Consider the following 25,000-nt stretch of genomic DNA (forward strand, 5'->3'; position numbering starts at 1 on the left):
TTGTGTGTAAAGTAATAATCTAGCCTACTAACTGTGAAAATATCACACTATTTTGCCTTTTAAAAAAAAAACGAAATTGCTCCTTTCATTTCATAAAGACTACAACTAGAAGTCATGTGACTGCCCTTTGACGTTAACTCACCGTAGCATGGTTTGTTTATTAGCCTGGTTAGAGGGGATGCATCCCCTCTATTGAAATCCGAAAACTTCTTATTATTACAGTGCATGAAAATGCACTGTACTGTTCTTCCTAGGCAACTGGTTTGTTTATTAGCCTGGTTAGCGTTGTCACTTTATTTTACTGTCTATGCACTTAACACTACCAGCTCCTCATGTGAGAAGTTACAAGTTACCCCAACTTAAAGGTAATTACCATGCGATTTACATAGCTTTCTGTCATTACGAAATCATTTAATTTAAGCCATAGGTTTTGGCCCTATTTGTATGTGTATCCAAAGGCTGCTGAAGCGCAGGGGAAGTTTTTTCCCCTCGTTTCAGTGATTGGTAGCCTACATCATCTGGGTGATGGCTTCGAATATGTGTAGCATTTTTTCCACTCACATACCCAACAACTGCTGAACAACGCCGACACACAGTTTCATCTTATCCACCACTCTTTCGCCTGTACTAACGTTACTGTAACTGAAGTTCTCAAACTTGCGATATTAAAGAGACCAGCGGATCCTCTAACTCTTGTGGGTCTAACCTTAGTGCTGCTAATGACTGACGGACTCGACCGACGACCTGACAAAAAAAACATAGGCGCCAATCAGAGCTTCAGAGCTAAGGCGAGGCTACAGATTAGCGTTAGGTGTCGCTAAAGAACTCCCGTAACTCTCGCTACTTAACAGTAATTGCGCATTACATTAATTAATGCGCACACGAGTTTTATGTATTTTTATACCGTGTATTCTCCGTGTAAATTCATGCACCGAACCGTGACGCCCGTACCGTTTCGGTTCAATACGAATACATGAACCGTTACACCCCTAATACACACGCACACACACACATGCGCATGTATGCACGTATGCGCGCACACACGATACATTCCTTTTCACATGCACATATTGAAGACTCACGATACATACACATGTATTGCACTCACAATGCGCATGCACTCACACACCTGACCTTGCACATGTCTTTGTGTGTGTGTGTGTGTGTGTGTGTGTGTCTTTCCACATGTTTAGTTGGGTTATTCATTGCTATGCATAGTTACAACCTATCCAAACTCTCGGCGCAGCCCTGTTTGTGAATGTGTGTGTGTGTGTGTGTGTGTGTCCACCAGCTGTGTGCCATCATGCGTCTCTGGCAGAGGAAACTGAGCTCTGATCACATTTTAATGCTTCTCTTCCTCCTCCTGGGGATTGGGTTTCTTCTTGTCTTTCTTTTTTTCTTTCTTTATGTTCTCTTGAAGCATGCAGCGAAGGTGTGTGTGTGTGTGTGTGTGTGTGTGTGTGTGTCTGTGCGTAGGTTTGATGGATAAGGGCCTTTCATCTCTTACGCTCTGAAGAATAATGACTGTGTGTGTGGCGGGGTGGAAGGTGAATGCACCTGTTTGGCACAGAGAGGAAATTATGTCATCAGTTGGCACCCCTGTTGCTAGCGGTGCCACTTCCTGTCCGACAGGAGCAGGGAGGGTTTGACACCTGCTGGGCCCTTCCTGCAGGTCCACGGCAACACACACACACACACACACACAACAATGCCCCAGGCTTCCTGAGCCTCAAAGTGTGGAGCTGGATGCGTACATTCACACTGACTTAAAGAGTTCTTCCTCTCTGGGCGTGTGAGTGAGTTCACCCTGACGTGTACAGGACTTCCTCCTCAGCAGTGAAAGGCCACTTGTAAGGGGCCGTGTAAAGGACCTGTGAATTCTCTCAGAATTAGTCCTCTCTGTTTTGATTCCCCCCGACCAGGAAGTAAGGGGTTAGATATATGCGTTTGCTTACAGGATGTGTAAAGTGTCTGATAAGCAGGAGTCAGGAGCTAGGTGTGTGTTTGCCTGTAGAGGTTGTGTGAATGTCTCTGTCATTCACCTCTGTTTTGATTCACCCTTAGACATGTGTGTGTTCTTTTAGAGGATGCGAAGAGTCTCTGAGAGTTGTTCCCTGCAAAGGATCTGTGAAGTCGCTGATAATTCCTCATTCCTCTCTCATTCCTAGCCCTCAGGAGTCGGGCGGGGGCTTTACTTGTGGGTTTACCCCGACCTCCAGACGACCTGCCAAATCCTCCCCGTCTCTCTCTCCTCCCCTTTCTTACTGTCGAGAGAGAAAAATAAACATAAAAACAGAATATGAGTGATGCGGTTACGCAAGAGTTCCTGGGATGAGCCCTAAATCACATTTCCTGCGCAGAGCAATTAGGACAGCAGTGTTTTTCTGGAATAATTCAACTGCTCAAGTCAGCTCACTGGCTTCTGTTCTCTCCATCTCTCTATCCCTCCTTTCTTTCCTCATCTTTCCATCTCTCCTTTCTGTCTTCCCATTCCTAACTCTGTCTCTTGTTCTCTCTCTCTCTCATCCTCCCATCCCTCTTCTCTCTTCCTCTCACCCCTCCTTTTCTCCTTACTCCTTTCTCCTTTTTTCCTCTTTGCTCTCTGCTTACTCCTCTCTCCTTTTCTCCTCTCTCCTTTTCTCCTCTCTGTGGTCTCCACTCCCTCTCTGCTCCCCATGTGCTGGAGAGTGGCAGAACCAGAGCGGCAGCCAGGCGTTCTCTGCCAGGCGTTCTCAGTAGCGGCCTGTGTTCTCTGCCAGGCGTTCTCAGTAGCGGCCTGTGTTCTCTGCCTCTGAGAGAAGAACAAATAAACAGGCGGCCTAATGACGGAGCTGACGAGGGGAGCCCAAAGGGTTGGGGCGCAGCCTCCTCTCACTCCACAACTCCACTCCACAGCCCAAAGTCAAAGCCTCTCATGTCTCAATTCAAATTGGTTTCAAAGTCAAACATTTAATTTATTTTGTTCACATGGCAGTTTAGATATAGGGTTGTCGGAGCAGAAAGAACAACGAAACGGCACATTAATTTGTTATTTTCTGGTGTATGTTTTCTGCCCAGACTTATTGCCTCATTGACTCTCTCCACTCCCCTCTTTCCCAGAGTGTTTACTTCCTCATCTCTCTCCACCACAGTCTTTTCTTCTCTTTCTCTCTCTCTCTCTCTCTCTCTTTCTCTCTCTCTCTCTCTCTCTCTCTCTCTCTCTCTCTCTACTCTTCTCTCTACCACTCTCTTTCCCTATGCTCCTCTCTAACAGTCTCTCTTCTCCTGTTCCTCCTCCTCTCGCTACCTCCTCTCTCTCCCTTCTCCCTCTCTCTACCTCCTCTCTCTACTTGTCTCTTTACTCTATTCTTTTATCCTCTCTCTCTTCTCCTCTCTGCTTCCTCCTCTCTACTCCTCTCTTCTCCTCTCTGCCTCCTCCTCTACTCCTCTCCTCTTCTCCTCTCTGCCTCCTCCTCTACTCCTCTCTTCTCTACTTCTCTCTGCCTCCTCCTCTACTCCTCTCTTCTCTTCTCTACTCCTCTCTTCTCTACTCCTCTCTGCCTCCTCCTCTACTCCTCTCCTCTCTTCTCTACTCCTCTCTGCCTCCTCCTCTACTCCTCTCCTCTCTTCTCTACTTCTCTCTGCCTCCTCCTCTACTCCTCTCTTCTCTTCTCTACTCCTCTCTTCTCTTCTCTACTCCTCTCTTCTCGACTCCTCTCTGCCTCTCCCTGTGCTGCCCTCACTCAGCCAGCAGCAGGAGTTTGTGAAGTCTGACCCAGGATCAGATCCCAGGCCTGTATCTGGGGCATACAGTTGCCTTATTTGAGCTAGATTTGCCCCAGAGGCAGGTGAGATGTGGAACAGCTCACAGTCCTACTTACCACCATTCACAGAGCTGAAAATCCCTCTGACCAATGGCAGTGAGGCTAACAAGTGCATCATCAGCCAATCACAACAGGCCTGTCCTCGCTGACCAATAGCTGGGCAGCTGAGTGTTCCCTTTGGGGTCCTTTGGGGTACTCTCCCTCGCTCTGTCTTGCCCACCGGTGTTGATGTAAAATAAAGTTCTAGACACACATACAACATATTACATAAAAGAGTACATTCAAACACACGTACATATATACAGACATAGAAATGACTGTCCAGTGCCCACAGTCATTAGTAAGGGTGTCACGATTTCTATTTTATATCGAAATCGATCGAAATTACATCTCAATCTCGAATTTTGAACTTAAAAGTAGAATCGACAATGCAGCCACACCCCCAATGTCACGTCCAGCATGTATGCCAAGACGCACAAACACATGCACGTGCTGAACTGCAGCGTCAACACTCCTCTAATTTTAGGCTGCAGCCAGTTAAAATATACACATCAACCTACCGGAATCAAAGCCCCTCTTGCTACTTTGAAATCACTGGTGTGGAAGTATTCGTTCATTCACGTCAATTAAAACTAACTTAGCCTACTCAACTTAGCAAGTGAAAAGATGATCTAGTTACAGTCCAAAGTTACTTTAAGGGTTAAAATGCGCATTGATAAGTACATATTCCATGAACACTAACCTTGGGTCTCTTCGGAGTGTGCTGAAACAATCAAATTATCATTCTGTGTTGTTTCATTTCACTATGTTCACGTCTCTGTTTTAGCCTAATGTTAGTTCTGTTTACATTACAACCTCGCGGTTGGAACGGATTCAAAATAAAAGCCCCCGAAACAGAAAAGGAACAGGCCAAAAAGAGTAAATAACATATAAGGAATAATAAGGAGTAATATTTAAAAAAAGATTGAAAATCGAATCGAATCGTGACATTAAAATCGAAAATTACATCGAATCGAGGATTTGGAGAATCGTGACACCCCTAGTCATTAGCCTACAGTCTTTGTGTCTGAACACACCTGCAGAGTTCACCTGTTGGGCCTGTTTTATAGACTAGTGGTGACATCTATAGACACTCTGCTCTTGGTATTATGATTCTGATGATTAATGTGTGTTGATGCCTTAGCTTTTTTCATCCATTTCTAAATTGCTTAATGTAGAGATTGGTTGTCCTTGCTGAACTGTAGATAATCAGTCTCATCTGTCGCTTGTCCCTATTTCTATACGTGTGTGTGTGTGTGTGGAGCCTTTTATTCTGTAGATCAAATGATGAAGGTACCTTTACAGACTGCGTATTTGGAGTGATTACATGACCTCTTGCTGCTCTCTGCAGACTCTGTGTGTGTGTATGTGTGTGTATCTGTTCTCATGAGTAAGGCTGCTTGCTGCTCCCTGCAGACCGTGTGTGTGTGTGTGTATCTGCTCTCATGAGTAAGGCTGCTTGCTGCTCTCTGCAGACTGTGTGTGTGTGTGTGTGTGTGTGTGTGTGTGTGTGTGTGTGTGTGTGTGTATCTGTTCTCATGAGTAAGGCTGCTTGCTGCTCTCTGCAGACTGTGTGTGTGTGTGTGTATCTGTTCTCATGAGTAAGGCTGCTTGCTGCTCTCTGCAGACTGTGTGTGTGTGTGTGTGTGTGTGTATCTGTTCTCATGAGTAAGGCTGCTTGCTGCTCTCTGCAGACTGTGTGTGTGTGTATCTGTTCTCATGAGTAAGGCTGCTTGCTGCTCCCTGCAGGCTGGTCTGTGTATGTGGAATAAGAAAGAGGCCTCTCGCCACTCTCCGGCTGCTGTGTTTGGCTCTTGCGCTTCCTGTGAGCGGAGCTTGCAGCTGGATCGAGTGTGTGTTCAGAGCTCTCACTTTCCTTGTAAAGTGTATTGGAAGCTTATGAAAGAACATGGCGTGATGGAGGAAGCCATCAAGGCCATCTGCGTGTGTGTGTGTGTGTGTGCATGCGTGCCTATTAAGGAGATGCTTGCGTGGCGTGTGCTTAGATAACTGACAGTTGAGTAATCAGACATCAAGCATGTGTGTGTGTCGGTAACCTGCGGAGTGAAAGAAGGGGAAAAGTGAGAGAGAAAGACAGAGGATGCTATATCGGCCGTTGTAGTGTGATTAGTATGCGTCCTACCGTCTCCCGTTCCCTGTGTGTTTATGTCTGTGTGTGCTGCCTTCAGTGTTGGGCTGGTGTGCCTCTGAGTGAGAATGAGAGAAAGTGTGTGTGTGTGTGTGTTGGTGGAATACATGGAAGTTTCCTCAAGAGATATTTCTCTCTGGTGCTCTCTCTCCCCCTCTCACACTCACTGCACCCCCCCCCCCTTCTCCATGCTCTCTTCTCAAGCTTCTCTCTGGTGTAAACACAGATACATATTTAGAACCCAGCCCTGTACATTTTTAACGTGATGTGTGTTTGTTTGGACAGGTTTTTCAGGGAATGTGTTTCAGGATGTGTATGTGTGTGTGTGTGTGTGTGTGTGTGCCTCCCCACCTCCCCTTCTCTCCACCCCAAGGCCACATTGTTCTTGTTGACTGTTCCTTCTTAATGTCATTTGTGCTTTTTGTTTTCCATTTGTCCGCGATGGTATTCGCCATTTGTGAAGCAATTTTTTATTAAAAGTGGTGGATTTCATTCCTGTTATTTTTATTCATTATGCATAGTTTTTGTGCTGGTCTTGGCCTGCTGGAAGCCATTACTGTTGTCTTTTCCCATCTACTTCTGCTGTGCTTACCTCCCTCACTGTCACATACTCCTCTGCTTTTGTTTTGCTTCTCTGGCACTCCAAATTCACAACGGATGGAGAGGATCTCTTTCCTGTGATGTTTGGATAGAATCTTGTGGTTGACTTGACTGATCTGTGTGTGTGTGTGTGTCTTTACGGCCCTCAGGGACATCAAGCCAGACAACATTCTTCTGGACGTGAACGGACACATCCGCCTGGCAGACTTCGGCTCCTGCCTCAAACTAATGGAGGATGGCACGGTGAGGATCACACACACACACACACATACACATACACACACATATATACACAGACACACATGCTTGCGTGCTCGCACGCGCTTTGACCAAACACATCTACATATTCTAAGACCGAGCTGATTCATTGATTCTCTTCAACTGGTGAGGCCATAGGAAGAGGTCACATGTTCAACTCCACAGTCAGGCGATAACCAATGAAATGGCGTCTTCTAATGATTCAAATGACGTCTGCTTAAATGATTGGTTGTATGAAGCAATAAATCACAAAAAGCCGGGTTAACACCCCTGCTACGATGTGGAAATTCCCCTTTTTCTACGAGCAGATCTTACCCCTGGTGTACTGCCCTGGTTCTTTTCTTTATGTCCCTTCCCTCCTGCCATAGGGAGGCCGCACACAGCAGCCCTGTGTAGCGTGCCGACCACGGGCTTCCCCACCTTCCTATTTAAAGGCATGGCTTCCTGTTGATGGGGTCAGACCAGGCCACAGGGATGTGTGCTCTGCTGAAGACGAGAAGAGAGGAAAAGGGAGAGGGGGGGGGGGCGGTGGTGGACATCGTGTGAGCGTGTGAAAACGTGCGCTATTTGTGAACGCCTGGGAACAAGCCTAATTGCACAGCAGGCACACAAAGGTGATGACCTCAGAGAGAGAGAGAGGGAGAGAGAGGGAGAGAGAGAGAGAGCGCACATAAACCCACAGGAAGGACAGAGAGAGGGAGCGAGAGGCTGCATGAACATTCCCAGAGTGCAGGAACAGCCCCTCACAGACCCAGTAGCCTACGGTATTCACTCTCAGTGCTACAAACTCGCTGCCATCATGCAATTCCAACTCTACCGTCATACGGTTCAGACTCTCTGCCGTCATACGGTTCAGACTCTCTCTGCCGTCATACGGTTCAGACTCTCTGCCGTCATACGGTTCAGACTCTCTGCCGTCATACGGTTCAGACTCTGTGCCGTCATACGGTTCAGACTCTCTGCCGTCATACGGTTCAGACTCTCTGCCGTCATACGGTTCAGACTCTCTGCCGTCGGTACAGATTCTGCCACCATACGTTTCAGAGTCTCCGTATGATTGTACCGTTCGCACTCTCCCTGACGTCACGTGGCTGCAACTCTCTGTGACCCTGCAGCAGGGGGGACGTATTTCACAGCCCCTGAGCTGAGCAGCTGATTAGCATTTAGCATAAGCGGTTGTAAATTTGAAGAGTGCGACGCGGGAGAAGGGATGGACGTGTTTATTTGCAGATGGCGTGTTGCTAAGTGCTCGGAAGCCAGCTTGAGTTATCGCTTGGATGCAGCCTCTCCTTTTTGGCAGGTCATAAACAGATCTCACCAGGATATTCTCAACCTCCACCCCCCCAACCTCATCATCACCCCTTCGCCTCCAAGTTTAGTATGTCAGCTTGCGGGAGTTTGTGTGTGTGTGTGTGTGTGTGTGTGTGTGTGTGTGTGTGTGTGTGTGTGTGTGTGTGTGTGTGTGTGTGTGTGTGTGTGTGTGTGTGTGTGTGTGTGTGTGTGTGTGTGTGTGTGTGTGTGTGTGTGTGTGTGTGTGTGTGTGTGTGTGTGTGTGTGTGTGTGTGTGTGTGTGTGTGTGTGTGTGTCTGAAGTGCAGCTGCACACATCTGTTCCAAGAGCCTATCCAGTCACATTCCATCCCCTAAGAACACGCACGCACACACAAATATACACACACATACACACTCCCATACAGTGCACTGCTCACACGCATTTAAGCACAAGCAGAACAGTAACAGACGCACACATAGTGCTCTTGCAGTGCACACATGCACGCTAATGTGAATACCTAGTAGGCACGCACACACATACACATATGCACTTAAATGTGCGTACAAACACTTTTACTACATGCGCTGCTGCAGCCTCGGAGAGGAAATGCATTCATTGCTCACTGTACTGATCAGCAAATAGGACAGGACATCTAGTACGTAGTACAGTACTTGTGCTCTTCCCTTGCCCTGTAAAGCTGTTGTCCAACTTGCATAATGAGGTAAAAGCATTGGACTAACCAAAGATCCTTAATATCAACCGTCTCTGGACTAACCATTCAGGCGTGCGTCTTTTCCTTTTCAATTAATGTCTCAAACAAGTTTGTTTAAAAAAAATTGATATTGTTTTGTCACAAATAGTTATTTTGCCTGTATTGGCTACAAGTTGAATATAATTAACACTGAATAGTCCCTTCCTGTCTAAATGTTGCTTAACTCTAAGGTTATGAGTCTGACTACCACCACTGACACTATGTTCTATGTTGTACTCACTCAAAAAAAACAGTTTCCTTACAGGGACAATAAAGTAAAGTACCTCAGTACCTACCAGACAGCACATTCTGTGATTATTGATTACCGGTAACTTACCCTCTGGGGGAGGTGCTTAATATAGCTCCCCTTGAGCAACGCTGAGTCTCTGGTTTTAGGGAGTCTCATCCAATAACATCAGAGAGGTTTTAGTTCTGTCCCATATTCAGCAGCTACCTCAAGGCGTGAGCATAGATTTCAAGTCAGTTGGTAATCTGGTTAATTGAAATGTAATCATGTTAGAATTGAAATGTAATCATGTTAGAATTGAAATGTAATCATGTTAGGTTAAGGCTGGAACTTGGGCACGTACGCAGCGTCATGTCATGTCAATTCATCATCTCTCCAGTCGCATAACACACTTCACTTCTCATCAAGGGGCTATTTAAAGACTTAGTAGGCGTGTTATAATCTGTCAGCAGCCTCAGGGTGTGTGTGTGTGTGTGTGTGTGTGTGACAGTGTATGTGTGTCCCTGGCCCCTATCCTCTCTGCTTTGGGAACTGTCACTGCTTGAGTAATGCTGATTTGAGTGATGGACCATAACTAAGACTCCGGTCATTGCAACCTCCAGCCTGACTCTTTCTTTCTCTCTCTCCCTCCCCCTCTCCTTTCCTCTCTCTCTCTCTCTCTCTCTCCCTCCCCCTCTCCTTTTCTCTCTCTCTCTCTCTCTCCCTCCCCCTCCCCTGCCCTCTCTCACCACCTCTGTCTCCTTCCCTTCTTTCTTATATCTTTTATTACTCTGTCCCTCTTTCTCCCTGTTTTTCTCCCTGTCCCTTGATCTCTCTCTCTCCTTGATGACCCCCCCCCCCCCCCTCTCCTAACCCTCCAGGTGCAGTCGTCTGTGGCGGTGGGCACCCCTGACTACATCTCCCCAGAGATCCTGCAGGCCATGGAGGAGGGCAAGGGGCGCTACGGCCCCGAGTGTGACTGGTGGTCGCTGGGCGTCTGCATGTACGAGATGCTCTACGGGGAGACCCCTTTCTACGCGGAGTCCCTCGTGGAGACCTACGGCAAGATCATGAACCACAAGGTGAGTGACCCCCCCACCCCCACCCCACCACCCCCCTTTTTACGTGCTGTTGAATTCTTTTAGTATCCAAATGGGGCAGCCGTGGCCTACTGGTTAGGGCAACGGGCTTGTAACCGAAGGGTTGCCGGTTCGATCCCCGACCAGTAGGAAAAATGTGGGTGGGGGAAGTGGTTGAGCACTGCTTTCCCACATCCACGGCTGAAGTGCCCTTGAGCAAGGCACCTAACCCCTCACTGCTCCCCAAGCGCCGCTGTTGATACAGGCAGCTCACTGCACCGGGTTAGTGTGTGCTTCACCTTAATGTGTGTTCACTGCTGTGTGCTGTGTGTTTCACTAATTCAGGGATTAGGATAAACGCAGAGACCAAATTTCCCTCACGGGATCAAAAGAGTATATATAGTATAGTATACAGTAGTATAGTATAGTATAGTAAGTGGTTAGGAATAACCAGGAATACGTCCTACGTCCTATCTTTTAGGAATAAAAGATAGGACGTAGGATCCTGCTGAAGTATGGGGTGGTGGTAGCGTAGTGGCTAAGGAGCTGGGCTGTGGGTTGTGGGTTCAATTTCTGGTTTCCACGGCTGTGCCTATGAGCAAGGCACTTAACCCTGAGTTGCTCCGGGGACAGTGGCCCTTGTAATGTAATTGACACATGTAACACGTGACACTTGTGTGGATGAAAGGGTCTGCTAAATGAATAAATGGAAATGCTGAGAAGTGGAGTAGTTACTGAACCCTTCCAGTCAGGTCAAAAACGTAGAGCTGTGATTGGTGGGGACTCGGGAGTCATCGGCACGACGCGCGGTCTGCTCAGAGACGAACACAGAATGAGATCAGTCTCTCTGTTTTCTCTCTAAGTGCTGATGAACACAGAATGAGATCAGTCTCTCTGTTTTCTCTCTAACTGCTGATGCTTTTGCTTGTTTTTAAACTCTGTGTGACGACGAGGATTTCTGTCCCTTTATCTAAAGTTAATTAGAGCCTTACGGCCTCTAACCAGCAGAGTGATTACCCCCCACGCAAATAAACCCATGCAGAACCCAAGCTGCTCTGTGAGATGTCTGTTAATTGCCCATGTCTAATTTAAAACCCCTCAGTCTCAGAGCGCCTCAGACCACAGCACGTCTCAGGAGTCCTGGCAGTCTCCTGCCTTTTGCCTTTACAATGTCCTCTGAAAACAGACAACTTCAGATCCAGGCCACTCTTTCTCTGCTTCCTGCGTCGCTGTGACGCTTGCCATTCCTATTGGGGGCAGATTTGTTATTTAGACAGATAATGTGCACAAACTGTAGATTGAAAATAAATAAGTAGTAATAATAATAATAATAATAATAATAATAATAATAATAATACATTTTATTTATAAAGCGCTTTTCAAGACACCCAAGGTTGCTTATGCAGTGTTGGTAGAGCAACTAGACTGACTGACTAAGCATCAGTAAGAAGACTAGTAGTTTGAATAAGGGTAATGGTGTTGGCCACTTTCTTAGAGAGCACATGGTGTTTAAATACAACTGTGACTGGTGAAGAGAAAACTGTAAGAAAATGGTTAGATAATACTCTAGTCTATCTATACTCTTAGATTAAGAGCATTTGAATTGGGGCATACAGCGAGGAGAAGGCAGGAGGTCACACACACACACACACACACACACACACACACACACACACATATACATACACACACACACACAGTGGCCTACATACAAACTCATCTGAGTGGAACACATCTGCAGATATACACAGCTGATTTGACCCAGAAGCAAAAACAGACACTGCAGCATCACTGGCCTCACAGGCTGAGGATCACAGGACATGAATGGATGGATGGATGGAGGGATGGATGGATGGATGGATGGTTAGATGGAGAGATGGATGGATGGATGGTTAGATGGAGAGATGAATAAGGACCATTATTGCACAGTGGTGGTAGAGCTGTCTCACCCATGACCGACCATCAAAACCATGAAACATCCTGTTCATAGGAATTCCTATAACCTGGTAGCGTCACTGGATTCACAGGCATGAGAATCTCTGGACTATCTAATGAATAGATGAGCTCATGTTTGTGACCGTAGCGGGTGAAGCTGTTCAATACAGCGTAAGGGTGTTCCTATAACCAGACAGTAATAAGTAAAGCAAGCCCATTATAAATCTGTCAGCTCAGGCACTTTTGTTTACAAATTGCATTCATTTATAAATCAGTTCATAAATCAGGTGTTTTTTGTTTTTTTTAAAAAGTTCTGTTTTTGGAAGGAGAATATTATAGCAAAGGTTTATATGTTTGTCATTAAATCTGTTGGCTCTCAGTGCCACACCTCTGATGTGTGTGGTGTGTGTGTGTGTGTGTGTGCGCGCTGTCTCCCTCCAGGAGCGGTTCCAGTTCCCAGCGCAGTCGGAGGCGTCTGAGGACGCCAAGGACCTGATCCGGCGGCTGATCTGCAGCCGAGAGCATCGTCTGGGCCAGAACGGCCTGCAGGACTTCAAGCAGCACCCTTTCTTCACAGGCATCGACTGGGACAACATTCGCAACTGCGAGGCCCCCTACATCCCCGAGGTCAGCAGCCCGTCCGACACATCCAACTTCGACGTGGAGGACGACTGCCTCAAGAACACGGTGAGTGTGTGTGTGTGTGTGTGTGAGAGTGTGTGTTCGAGGCTGAGACTGAAATGAGTGAGGGAAGTGAGGGAAATGCACTGACCTGTGCAACTGCGGTGTGTATCGACATGAACATTGTGTACATCTGAGGAATATAGCCTTCAGATATAGTATTGCAGCTGATCGTTAGATATAAGTGAAGGTAGTACAGTGTTGTTTATTTTCTGTTTGTTTATTGTGGTTTTCCCCCTGCAGGAGACCATGCCCCCTCCCTCTCATACCGCCTTCTCTGGACACCACCTTCCTTTTGTGGGTTTCACCTACACCAGCAACTGGTGAGCCCCTCACACACACGCAAACACAAGGCTCACTCGGAGACAGACAGACTCAGACTCAGACTCAGACTCAGACTCAGACTCAGACTCAGACTCAGACTCACACTCACACTCACACTCACACTCACACTCACACTCACACTCACACTCACACTCACACTCACACTCACACTCACACTCACACTCACACTCACACTCACACTCAGAAACAGACAGACAGATTCACACTCACACTCAGAAACAGACAGACAGATTCACACTCACACTCAGAAACAGACAGACAGATTCACACTCACACTCAGAAACAGACTGACAGATTCACACTCACACTCACACTCAGAAACAGACTGACAGATTCACACTCACACTCACACTCAGAAACAGACTGACAGATTCACACTCACACTCAGAAACAGACTGACAGATTCACACTCAGAAACAGACTGACAGATTCACACTCACACTCACACTCAGAAACAGACTGACAGATTCACACTCACACTCACACTCACTCACACTCACACTCACACTCACACTCACACTCACACTCACACTCACACTCACACTCAGAAACAGACAGACAGATTCACACTCACACTCAGAAACAGACAGACAGATTCACACTCACACTCAGAAACAGACAGACAGATTCACACTCACACTCAGAAACAGACTGACAGATTCACACTCACACTCACACTCAGAAACAGACTGACAGATTCACACTCACACTCACACTCAGAAACAGACTGACAGATTCACACTCACACTCAGAAACAGACTGACAGATTCACACTCAGAAACAGACTGACAGATTCACACTCACACTCACACTCAGAAACAGACTGACAGATTCACACTCACACTCACACTCAGAAACAGACTGACAGATTCACACTCACACTCACACTCAGAAACAGACTGACAGATTCACACTCAGAAACAGACTGACAGATTCACACTCAGAAACAGACTGACAGATTCACACTCACACTCAGAAACAGACTGACAGACAGACTCACTCAGCAACAGACTGACAGCCATTTACAAACACTCAGAAACACACACACATGCACATACTCAGAAACACACACACATGCACATACTCAGAAACACACACACATGCACATACTCAGAAACACACACACATGCAGACATTCAGAAACACACACACATGCACATACTCAGAAACACACACACATGCACATACTCAGAAACACACACACATGCACATACTCAGAAACACACACACATGCACATACTCAGAAACACACACACATGCAGACACTCAGAAACACACACACATGCACATACTCAGAAACACACACACATGCACATACTCAGAAACACACACACATGCACATACTCAGAAACACACACACATGCACATACTCAGAAACACACACACATGCACATACTCAGAAACACACACACATGCACATACTCAGAAACACACACACATGCACATACTCAGAAACACACCCTCACGTATATGGCAGACAGCTGGAGGCAGTTGATGTACACTCACATAAACATTCATTAATGCACATACATGTACTCACACATACACACACGTGTACACGCACACACACACACACACGTGTAAACACACACACACATACACACACACACACACACACACACACACACACACACTGTCGAGATGGATAAGGCAGTGAAGCGAGACAGGATGTGATGCTTCAGAGAGCACTCAGTCGACAGACAGTTAAGACCGCTCTTGGAGGAAGGAGAGAGTGGACATTGAGATAGAGAGAGTGTGTGTGTGTGTGTGTGTGTGTGTGTGTGTGTGTGCGTGTGTGTGTGTGTGTGTGTGATCTGTCTCCCCATTTGGAACTGCCTGCTTTGAAGTAGTCACCTCCATGTTCACTGAACTTTAGCTTCCCTGTGTAAGATAGAGACCTCAAAATGCAATAAGACTGCTATACAGATTGTTGCTCTACATTTGGAAAGCTCCCTGTATCCCTGTTATGTTGTACAAAAGACACCATAAAGCTTGTTGAATGGAACATCGACTAGTTTCTGTAATAACTTTTAACTATAATTAACGTTAGATCTCAAAACAAATACACCTTGACCACGGCAACATACAACAGAACTTGAACTTCAGATCAGGAGTATGTAGCAATGTCTGTGCTGTTTACATTTTTTTTTATGTACACGACAAACTCTGTGACACCCTAGCCATGATGCAGACAGCCATGGCCTACTGGTTAGGGCTTCGGGCTTGTAACCGGAGGGTTGCCGGTTCGATCCCAGACCAGTAGGAACGGCTGAAGTGCCCTTGAGCGAGGCACCTAACCCCTCACTGCTCCCCGAGCGCCGCTGTAGCAAGGCAGCTCACTGCTCCGGGTTAGTGTGTGCTTCACCCCACTGTGTGCTCTGTCTGTTCTCTGTGTGATCACTAATTCACGGATGGGATAAATGTAGAGATCAAATTCCTTAGACACCAGTACACGCCAGTATACTTGGCCTAGAAACCTGATTTACATTTACATGAACCTCACTGCTATTGTCTCTGTTAGTGTAACGCCACATCCTCTAGCCTGTATGTGACCCCTCACCTTTCACCTCATGACCCCTGACCCCGTGTCCTCTTCCCTCAGCTCGCTGTCGGACCGCGGCTGCCTGCGTGAGTGGGGGGGCCCGGGCCCGATGGATGTCGGGGTGCAGCGCAGCCTGGAGGAGAGCCTGGCGGTGGAGGCCTACGAGCGGCGGCTGCGCAGGCTGGAGCAGGAGAAGCTCGAGCTCAGCCGCAAACTGCAAGGTACAGGCCTCCGCACGCGGCCGGTGTCGCCACGGCGACCTACTGTATGGCAGGCGACCGACAAAATGAAATTGAATGTATTGAAGTGAATGGGGCAATTTCCCCTTGAATTTCCTATTGAATTTCGCCTTGGCTTGAATTTGCCCTTGGGGATCAATAATCTATCTATCGATCAATGATTACGGCAAGTGGATTGACGGCCGTCGCATCGCTCTACTCTGCCCCTTTCTATTTTTCAGGGCGATTTTGATGTGTCATAATAGAAAACAGCTGTCTGGTCAGTGTATCTCCACTGAATCGATGGGTGATCGTGTCGCTAGTAGTGTGTGTAGTTAAGCGATTAACAGAATTCCACCGTCGCGTTTGACTGTCGCATCGCCGGCCCTGTGTGGTGGGCTTAGCGCTGATCAGCCGGGGACAGGACATAGCGCGCTGCGGGGCATCTGGTCGAGGGAGCAAGGGTGGGAGCGGGCAGATATGGAGTAGAGGGTTGGTAGTGCAGTAGTCAGCAGTAGTCTTATTGTTATGTTGTTATCAGTAGTGCAGTAGTCTTATTGTTATGTTGTTATCAGTAGTGCAGTAGTCAGCAGTAGTCTTATTGTTATGTTGTTATCAGTTGTGCAGTAGTCTTATTGTTATGTTGTTATCAGTAGTGCAGTAGTCAGCAGTAGTCTTATTGTTATGTTGTTATCAGTTGTGCAGTAGTCTTATTGTTATGTTGTTATCAGTAGTGCAGTAGTCAGCAGTAGTCTTATTGTTATGTTGTTATCAGTTGTGCAGTAGTCAGCAGTAGTCTTATTGTTATGTTGTTATCAGTAGTGCAGTAGTCTTATTGTTATGTTGTTATCAGTAGTGCAGTAGTCTTATTGTTATGTTGTTATCAGTAGTGCAGTAGTCTTATTGTTATGTTGTTATCAGTAGTGCAGTAGTCCGCAGTAGTCTTATTGTTATGTTGTTATCAGTTGTGCAGTAGTCAGCAGTAGTCTTATTGTTATGTTGTTATCAGTTGTGCAGTAGTCAGCAGTAGTCTTATTGTTATGTTGTTATCAGTAGTGCAGTAGTCTTATTGTTATGTTGTTATCAGTAGTGCAGTAGTCAGCAGTAGTCTTATTGTTATGTTGTTATCAGTAGTGCAGTAGTCAGCAGTAGTCTTATTGTTATGTTGTTATCAGTTGTGCAGTAGTCAGCAGTAGTCTTATTGTTATGTTGTTATCAGTAGTGCAGTAGTCAGCAGTAGTCTCATTGTTATGTTGTTATCAGTTGTGCAGTAGTCAGCAGTAGTCTCATTGTTATGTTGTTATCAGTTGTGCAGTAGTCAGCAGTAGTCTTATTGTTATGTTGTTATCAGTAGTGCAGTAGTCAGCAGTAGTCTTATTGTTATGTTGTTATCAGTAGTGCAGTAGTCAGCAGTAGTCTTATTGTTCCTCATAAGTCTTATTCCTCCCTCTCCTCTTCCTCTTCTTCCTCCTCCTCCTCCTCCTCCTCCTCTTCTTCCTCCTCCTCCTATTCCTCCTCCTCTTCTTCCTCCTCCTCCTATTCCTCCTCCTCTTCCTCCTCCTATTCCTCCTCCTCTTCCTCCTCCTATTCCTCCTCCTCTTCCTCCTCCTCCTCCTATTCCTCTTCCTCCTATTCCTCTTCCTCCTCCTCCTCCTCCTCTTCTTCCTCCACCTCCTCTTCCTCCTCCTCCAGAGGCCACTAAGACGGTGCAGGCCCTGCAGTACTCTAGTGGAGACGGACCCGTCAGCACCACCAAGGAGTTTGAGATCCGCGGCCTCAAGGAGGAGATCGAGAGCTTGAGGAAACAGATTGCAGGTACGCGCGCACGCGCACACGCACACGCACACGCACACGCACACACACACACACACACACACACAGTGTCCTACATACAAACTCACACACACACAGTGTCCTACATACAAACTCACACACACAAACACACACACACACATGTTCGTTTTAACATGTATACCTGGGGATTCATTTGGGTTCTTCCTTTATACAAGGATAGTTTAAAAATGTTCAGCTGTTACATACTTTGAAGTTACAATTGTAACCTTACAATTGTATACAGTATGTTGTCACACTATACCTGATTGTTGATGCGTTGGTTGGTTGGATGGTTGTTTTGTTCAAGGTCAGCTGTTGATTGGCTTGGTAATTGTGATGTCAGACTGTGCTCAGTCTCTGATTGGCTGATTGCTGTGCTCGGCCCCTGATTGGCCGGTTATGGTGTTTGTTGTCTTCAGACTCGGGTCACTTGGAGCAGCAGTTGGAGCAGGCCGGCGCGGCGCGGCGCGACCTGGAGGAGTCGTCCCAGCGTCTGCGCTCACTCGAGAAGCAGATCAAGAGCATCAAACAGGAGAGGGACGACATACAGAAGGTCAAGATGCACTGTGTGTGTGTGTGTCTGTGTGTGTGCGCATGTGTGGTGTGTACACATTGTGTTTTTGTGTGCAGTCTGTGCGTACGTGTGTGTTGTGTTGTGTTGTGTTGTGCGTGCGTGTGTAAAATAGAAAAGAAAAGAAAAGGTGTTGCTCTTTCCAGGCCCTACAGTCTTTACCTCTGATGAACTTTAAGTTCTGGGAAGATGCAAATGAGACCTCTTCAAATGTAATGAAGTCCATGGAGCTGTTATTAGTGTATTTACTGCTGCTCTGGTCTTCCTGCCTGCCTGCTGTTATTAATGCCGCTCAGAGAGGGCCAATACGGGAATCACCAGGAGGCTTAATGCAGCAAAGTCTCTGCTCTGGAATGATGAAATATTAATGAGCACCCCAAACCTACAGTGGGTACACTTACTGGCAAAGCGGGAGGAGTATAAAAACTATTTTGTTTATGAAAGTGTTTAGTTTAACCTAACACAAACAATCCCTATACAGGCTAAATACATGCTGTCTTGTGAGGCTGGTATGTGAAAAGTGTGTGTGTGTGTGTTTAGATGTGGATATCTACCTGTATATTTGCCTGTGTGTGTGTATATGTGTGTACATTATATATTGTATATACATATATATTTATATTAAGTGTGTGTGTGTATGTATATGTGTGTACATTATATATTGTATATACATATATATTTATATTAAGTGTGTGTGTATATGTATATGTGTGTACATTATATATTGTATATACATATATATTTATATATATTATGTGTGTGTGTGTGTGTGTGTTCAGGAGCTGGCGGAGCAGAGTGAGCGTGTGAAGTCTCAGGGTAAGGACCTGAAAGAGGCGCACAGCCAGAGGAAGCTGGCCATGCAGGAGTTCTCTGAGATGAGCGAGAAGCTGACCGACCTGCGCTCCACCAAGCAGCGCCTGGCCCGCCAGCTCCGCGACAAGGAGGAGGAGATGGAGGCCCTGGGGCAGAAGATGGAGGCCATCCGCCAGGACGTACGCAAGACGGAGAGGGCCAAGAAAGAGGTGGGAGAAGTGATGTGGTGTTTGGCCACAGTGCCCTTTTGCTCTGATTGCTGGCGAATGACTAGCAGTGTTCTAATGGCTGATTGCAGCAGAATGTGTATTTGGCTCACACATTCATCCCCCGACTCTCCACCTCAAGCTGGTGTGTGGTGAGTGAGTAATTCACCACTAATTCACTAATTCATCCCCTCACTCTCCACCTCAAGCTAGTGTGTGGTGAGCGACTAATTCACCACTAATTCACTCATTCACTCCCTCACTCCACCTCGAGCTGGTGTGTGGTGAGCGATCTGGCGCATTCCCAGGTGGACAGAGTGCTACCCATTGGTGGTGGTTAGTGAGGTCCGCCCTTCACTGTAAAGCGTTTTGGGTGCGCTAATACAAATTTTGTTCTGATTGTAGGCGAATGATGAGTGTTTTACCGGCTGATTGTAGGGGAATGCTTAACTGTGTTTGTAAAGACTTGTTTTAAAAGGGCGTGCCTGTGGATATCTTCTTGTGTTTTGTTTGATTGTTTGTTTAACAATCAGTGTGTGTGTGTGTGTGTGCGTGTGTGTGTGCGTGCGTGCGTGCGCGTGTGCGGTGTGTGTGTGTGTGTGTGTGTGTGTGTGTGCGCGTGCGGTGTGTGTGTGTGTGTGTGTGTGCGCGTGCGTGCGTGCGTGCGTGCGTGCGTGCGTGCGTGCGTGCGTGCGTGCGTGTGTGTGCGTGCGTGCGTGCGGTGTGTGTGTGCGCGTGCGGTGTGTGTGTGCGCGTGCGGTGTGTGTGTGTCAGCTGGAAGCACATGCTGAGGAGCAGGCTGCGGAGGCCCAGAAGGAGAAGAAGCTGAGAGAACGCAGCGAACAGTACAGCAGACAGCTAGAGGAGGAGCTGGAGATGATGAAGGTACACACACACTCACACACACACACACACAGAGTCTATTGAAAATGTCTGGATGAGCTTGACAAGAGTGTCTGTGTGTGTGTGTGTGTGTGTGTGTGTGTGTGTGTGTGTGTGTGTGTGTGTGTGTGTGTGTGTGTGTGTGTGTGTGTGTGTGTGTGTGTGTGTGTGTGTGTGTGTGTGTGTGTGTGTGTGTGTGTGTGTGTGTGTGTGTGTGTGTGTGTGTGTGTGTGTGTGTGTGTGTGTGTGTGTGTGTGTGCGTGGAGCAGCAGAAGCAGATGGGTCGCACTCCGAGCGTGTCGTCGTCGGCCCCCGAGCAGCAGCAGGAGCTGGGCCGTCTCCGTGGCGACCTGGAGAAGCAGACGGTCCTGCACGAGGAAGAGTTGGTGCGTCGCGAGGCGCAGTACACCAGCGAGCTGAAGAACCTGAAGAAGGAGCTGCACGACGCGGATGCCCAGCAGGGGGCGCTCAACAAGGAGATCCTGGTGCTCAAAGACAAGCTGGAGAAGACGCGCAGAGAGAGGTCAGACTCAGTAGACACGTAGTCACGCACATCAGGGGCACTTGGACACATTAATGTACAGTATGTGTACACTGATATGAAGGTATTTACACATAGCACTGTACACTTCAGTATAACAGCACTATACACAATAAATATATGTATATATATATATATATATATATATATAAGAGTAAAGCGTAACTGAAACGTAAACTTAAGCAACGTAAACTGTGTCGCCACGTCTGTAAAGTTGTTGTCAGCGAAAAAACCGAGAATGACAATGACCAGATTCTGATTCTGGCCAGATGTGATTTTGTTTCTCAACTTCACCCTCTAGTGACCTTGTGTACCTTGAGTGTAATGCCCACTGTTGGTTTACTACGGTAAGCGGTTGCTTTATGGCAGAGGTCAGCCAATCATGACACAGGGTTTTATTAGCATCTCTGATGTTATGTGAGTGTGGTGACCCTTAGCTCACCTGAGACCTGCGCTACTAATAAACACACACACACACACACACATTGTGTTTTATTATGGAGGTTTTATAGAGGAATGCTTGTATGATTTGGTATCAGAAGGGGCAATTGTGTGTTGCTGAAGGGTGTGTGTGTATATAAGGTGTTTCATTGCTCCGTCAGTGTATTTACGTACTGTGTTGGGGTGTGTGTGTGTGTGTGTGTAACTGTCCATCGGTGTGTGTCCTGTAGCCAAAGTGAGCGTGAGGAGTTTGAAACGGACTACAAGCAGAAGTATGAGAGGGAAAGGGTCCTGCTCACCGAGGACAACAAGAAGCTCTCCAGCGAACTCGACAAGGTAAGACAACAACAAAACACACACACACACACACACACTTATACCTTCAGCAACTGTATTGTGTATGTGTGTGTGTGAATGAGAGCTCTCAGCTGCAGCACTCTGTGTGTGTGTGTGTGTGTGTGTGTGTGTGTGTGTGTGTGTGTGTGTGTGTGTGTGTGTGTGTGTGTGTGTGTGTGTGTGTGTGTGTGTGTGTGTGTGTGTGTGTGTGTGTGTGCGCGTGCACCCTTTTACAGCCATTTTCCACTCTGAGGTTGAGAGCACACAGACTCTTTGTGTGTGTGTGTGTGCAGACAGACTCTTGAAGTGTGTGTTATGTGTACAGACAGGCTCTAATGGTGCTCTCATTGTTTCTGTGGAGTGTCTGTGTTGCCTTGATGTGTCCAGTAGTCCAAGACATACACACACACACACACACACAGAATACACACATGCATGTTGTAATACTCAGCAGTGTTCGCACATGAACACGTACTTCAACCAACACACACACACACACACACACAGAATGCACACGTGCATGTTGTAATACTCAGCAATGATCGCACATGAACACGTACTTCAACCAACACAAACACACACACACACACACACACACACACACACACACACACACACACACACACACACACACACACACACACACACACACACACATACAGACAGACGTTGACTGAGTTGTTCCAGGTCAGTTATGAACCTCTGTCATCAGTCTTCAGCCAAACTGCCACCATGGGCCTGGAGCTCTGTCTGGCTCCTGAACTGTCTGCATCTCTCTCTCTCTCTCCATTCATCTATCTTCTTTTTTCTGTTTGTCTTTCTTGTTTTTTTTATCCCTGTCTCTTACACAAACACACACACACACACACACAGACACACACTCGGTCTCTCTTTCTCAGACACTCATGTGCTGTTCCCACTCTCTGTTTCACACCATCTTTCTCCATGTCACACACACACACATCCCCCGTCTGACTTAACACCATCGTTCTCCATGTCACACACACACACATCCCCTGTCTGACTCAACACCACTTTTCTCCATGTCACACACACACACATCCCCTGTCTGATTCAACACCACTTTTCTCCATGTCTCTCACTTCCTCTCTTTCCCTTACGCCCCCTGTTTCTCTCTCTCTTTCTCTTCCCCTCCTTCTTTATCTTTCTTTTGTTCACTCTCTCTCTCATGCGTGCACACACACACACACACACACACACAGCGTGAGCGTGTGAGAGAGCTTTCCTGTTCTAGCTGAGAACACATTTATTCTCTCTCTTTTCATTCCTTTCTTGCTCATTCGCACTCTCTTTCCATCTCACTCTTTTTCCATCTTCTTCTGAGAGGAGCACTCAAACATTCTCAAACTCACACACACACACACATTCAAAAGTGGTGTCCACTTACCCTTACCCACAATCCACTGTTTCCCCCATGGACTGGCTCCCAGACAAGATGGACAACACACACACACACACACACACACACACAGGCGGTTGCACTGGGTACTCTGTTGACCTTGGAGGAAGAGGAAAGCAAGCTGGATGTGAACTTCAGGATCTTAAAAAAAAGGGGTTTCTGACACTGTGTGTGTGTGAGACAACTAAAGACACAGAGTGTGTGTGTGAGTGTAGACACTCGTGTGTGTGTGTGTGTGTGTGTGTGTGTGTGTGTGTGTGTGTGTGTGTGTGTTGAATTGTTAATCCTGGCTTTGAGTCGGCCCGTGGCAGTGTGGAATGCTTCATCGGAACCCTGCTCCCTCTCTCCAGCCGATGAGGAAAATATGCAGCAGTCTTTCATATGACTGAGATGGATACACACACACACACACACACACACACACACACACACACACACACACACACACACACACACACACACACACACACACTCTCAAATATACACATGGAAGAATGACCAGGGGGCTGGGTGGAGTTAAACTATTCTGTTGTGGTGCTGGAAATGACACATGCTTTGCCTGCTTGTGTGTGTGTGTGAGAGAGAGTGAGTGTGTGTAAGTACCCAGAGGCCCAATGTGTGTTCCTTCTTTGATCCTGCTGGTGATTTTTGGTTGTGTTTAAACTGTGTGTGTGTGTGTGTGTGTGTGTGTGTGCGTGCGTGCACATGCGTGTGTGTGTGTGTGTGTGTGTGTGCGTGCCAGAGCCCAGCTAGGCAGGTGTGTGTGTGTGTGCGCGAGTCTGCTGGTGATTGTTGGATGGGATGTGTTTAAACTGTTGGGTGAGGTACATGTAGATGATGGGATTGTTTCATTGTGTGTGTGTGTGTGTGTGTGTGAGAGCCCTGTTGATGACTGAGGTTTTTAGCCCCTGAGGTGTGGGTGCTGACAGGCCATTTCTGGATGATTGGTAGAGTGTGTGTGTGTGTTTGTAATTAACATTGCCTCTTCAGCTCAACTCCATTAGCATCTCATTACACATAGAGCGGATGCGCATCCCCCCCCCTGGACACACACACACACACACATACATTCCCTTTCCCTTTCCCTGACAGGCCAAGCCTTACTCTAAATTAATAGGCTCATTGTCCCGTACATGGCAGAGACACTAGCACACTGCAATGATGGAAGCCAGGCACGTATCTTTAGGCTACAGCCACACCAGGTGCATTCTGGTTAGAAAAGAATGAGGTGGGGCAGGGGGCTTATCTTCCCTGCACCCCCCTACACACACACACACACACACAACCTTGTTTATAGAAGCCTCCCTTTCTGGAGTGGTCTTATGACCGTGTGCCTTGTTTACCCCAGTGCATATGCACCTGTCACTGTGCATGCTGGATGCAGGTTGTAGTAGTAGATAACTTTATTGCCCCCGTGGGGCAGTTGGGTTTGCGGCGCAGTCGCAAGGCACTTCATGACAGGACATCAGACATATGAGACAAACAAATAGTCCATACATCAAACACCGACATACACATGAAGAACATACATCACACCCTACAATACACTATACACCCTTGGGTATGACCAGGCCAGCTGGACATCTAGCTTATTTTGACTGATTTAAGGCTTTTATGGCTTGTGGTATAAAAGAGAATTTGGATCTGTTCTTTCTCAGGAGGGGTGGGCAGAAATGACGCCTAGATGGCAATAGTTTAAAATGAGATGCCAGGGAATGTGTATTGTAATGTGTAACAGTGGTGGAGTGGATTTGAGTGGCAGGTCAGGAAGCCCTTTGAGCTAGTGAGCAGAAACCAGTTAGATCCACTGCCTTCAGGGTCTTAGTGACATGTAGAGCTAGCCCCTTAAATTCTCCATAAGTCTGGAACAAAGAGATGGAACTGCACTGGGGTTCTGTCCTGTCTCCTAAATCTAGAACACAGAGATGGAACTGCACTGGGGTTCCGTCCTGTCTGCTAAATCTAGAACACAGAGATGGAACTGCACTGGGGTTCTGTCCTGTCTGCTAAATCTAGAACACAGAGATGGAACTGCACTGGGGTTCCGTCCTGTCTGCTA

General features: G+C 47.0%; 1 protein-coding gene across 3 annotated transcripts in view; it reads left to right on the top strand.

The window, feature by feature from the left end:
• The window catches only part of cdc42bpaa (CDC42 binding protein kinase alpha (DMPK-like) a), a 105,635-nt gene that overhangs the window by 52,150 nt on the left and 28,485 nt on the right, over positions 1-25,000 (top strand). For all 3 annotated transcript variants that reach the window (XM_076300387.1, XM_076300390.1, XM_076300389.1), the window contains exons 6-16: positions 6,741-6,834; positions 9,980-10,180; positions 12,554-12,799; positions 13,037-13,116; positions 15,741-15,901; positions 17,591-17,713; positions 18,151-18,284; positions 19,082-19,324; positions 20,096-20,206; positions 20,473-20,726; positions 21,416-21,521. In XM_076300387.1, coding sequence (XP_076156502.1) covers positions 6,741-6,834; positions 9,980-10,180; positions 12,554-12,799; positions 13,037-13,116; positions 15,741-15,901; positions 17,591-17,713; positions 18,151-18,284; positions 19,082-19,324; positions 20,096-20,206; positions 20,473-20,726; positions 21,416-21,521 — 1,753 coding nt within the window. The remainder of the gene's footprint in view (positions 1-6,740; positions 6,835-9,979; positions 10,181-12,553; positions 12,800-13,036; positions 13,117-15,740; positions 15,902-17,590; positions 17,714-18,150; positions 18,285-19,081; positions 19,325-20,095; positions 20,207-20,472; positions 20,727-21,415; positions 21,522-25,000) is intronic.

This window comes from Alosa pseudoharengus, unplaced genomic scaffold, assembly GCF_046254945.1.
Source record: "Alosa pseudoharengus isolate Yale_2024_CS ecotype anadromous, Long Island Sound unplaced genomic scaffold, YU_APseudo_1.1 YU_APseudo_1.1_scf_22, whole genome shotgun sequence".
Taxonomy (NCBI): Eukaryota; Metazoa; Chordata; class Actinopteri; order Clupeiformes; family Clupeidae; genus Alosa; species Alosa pseudoharengus.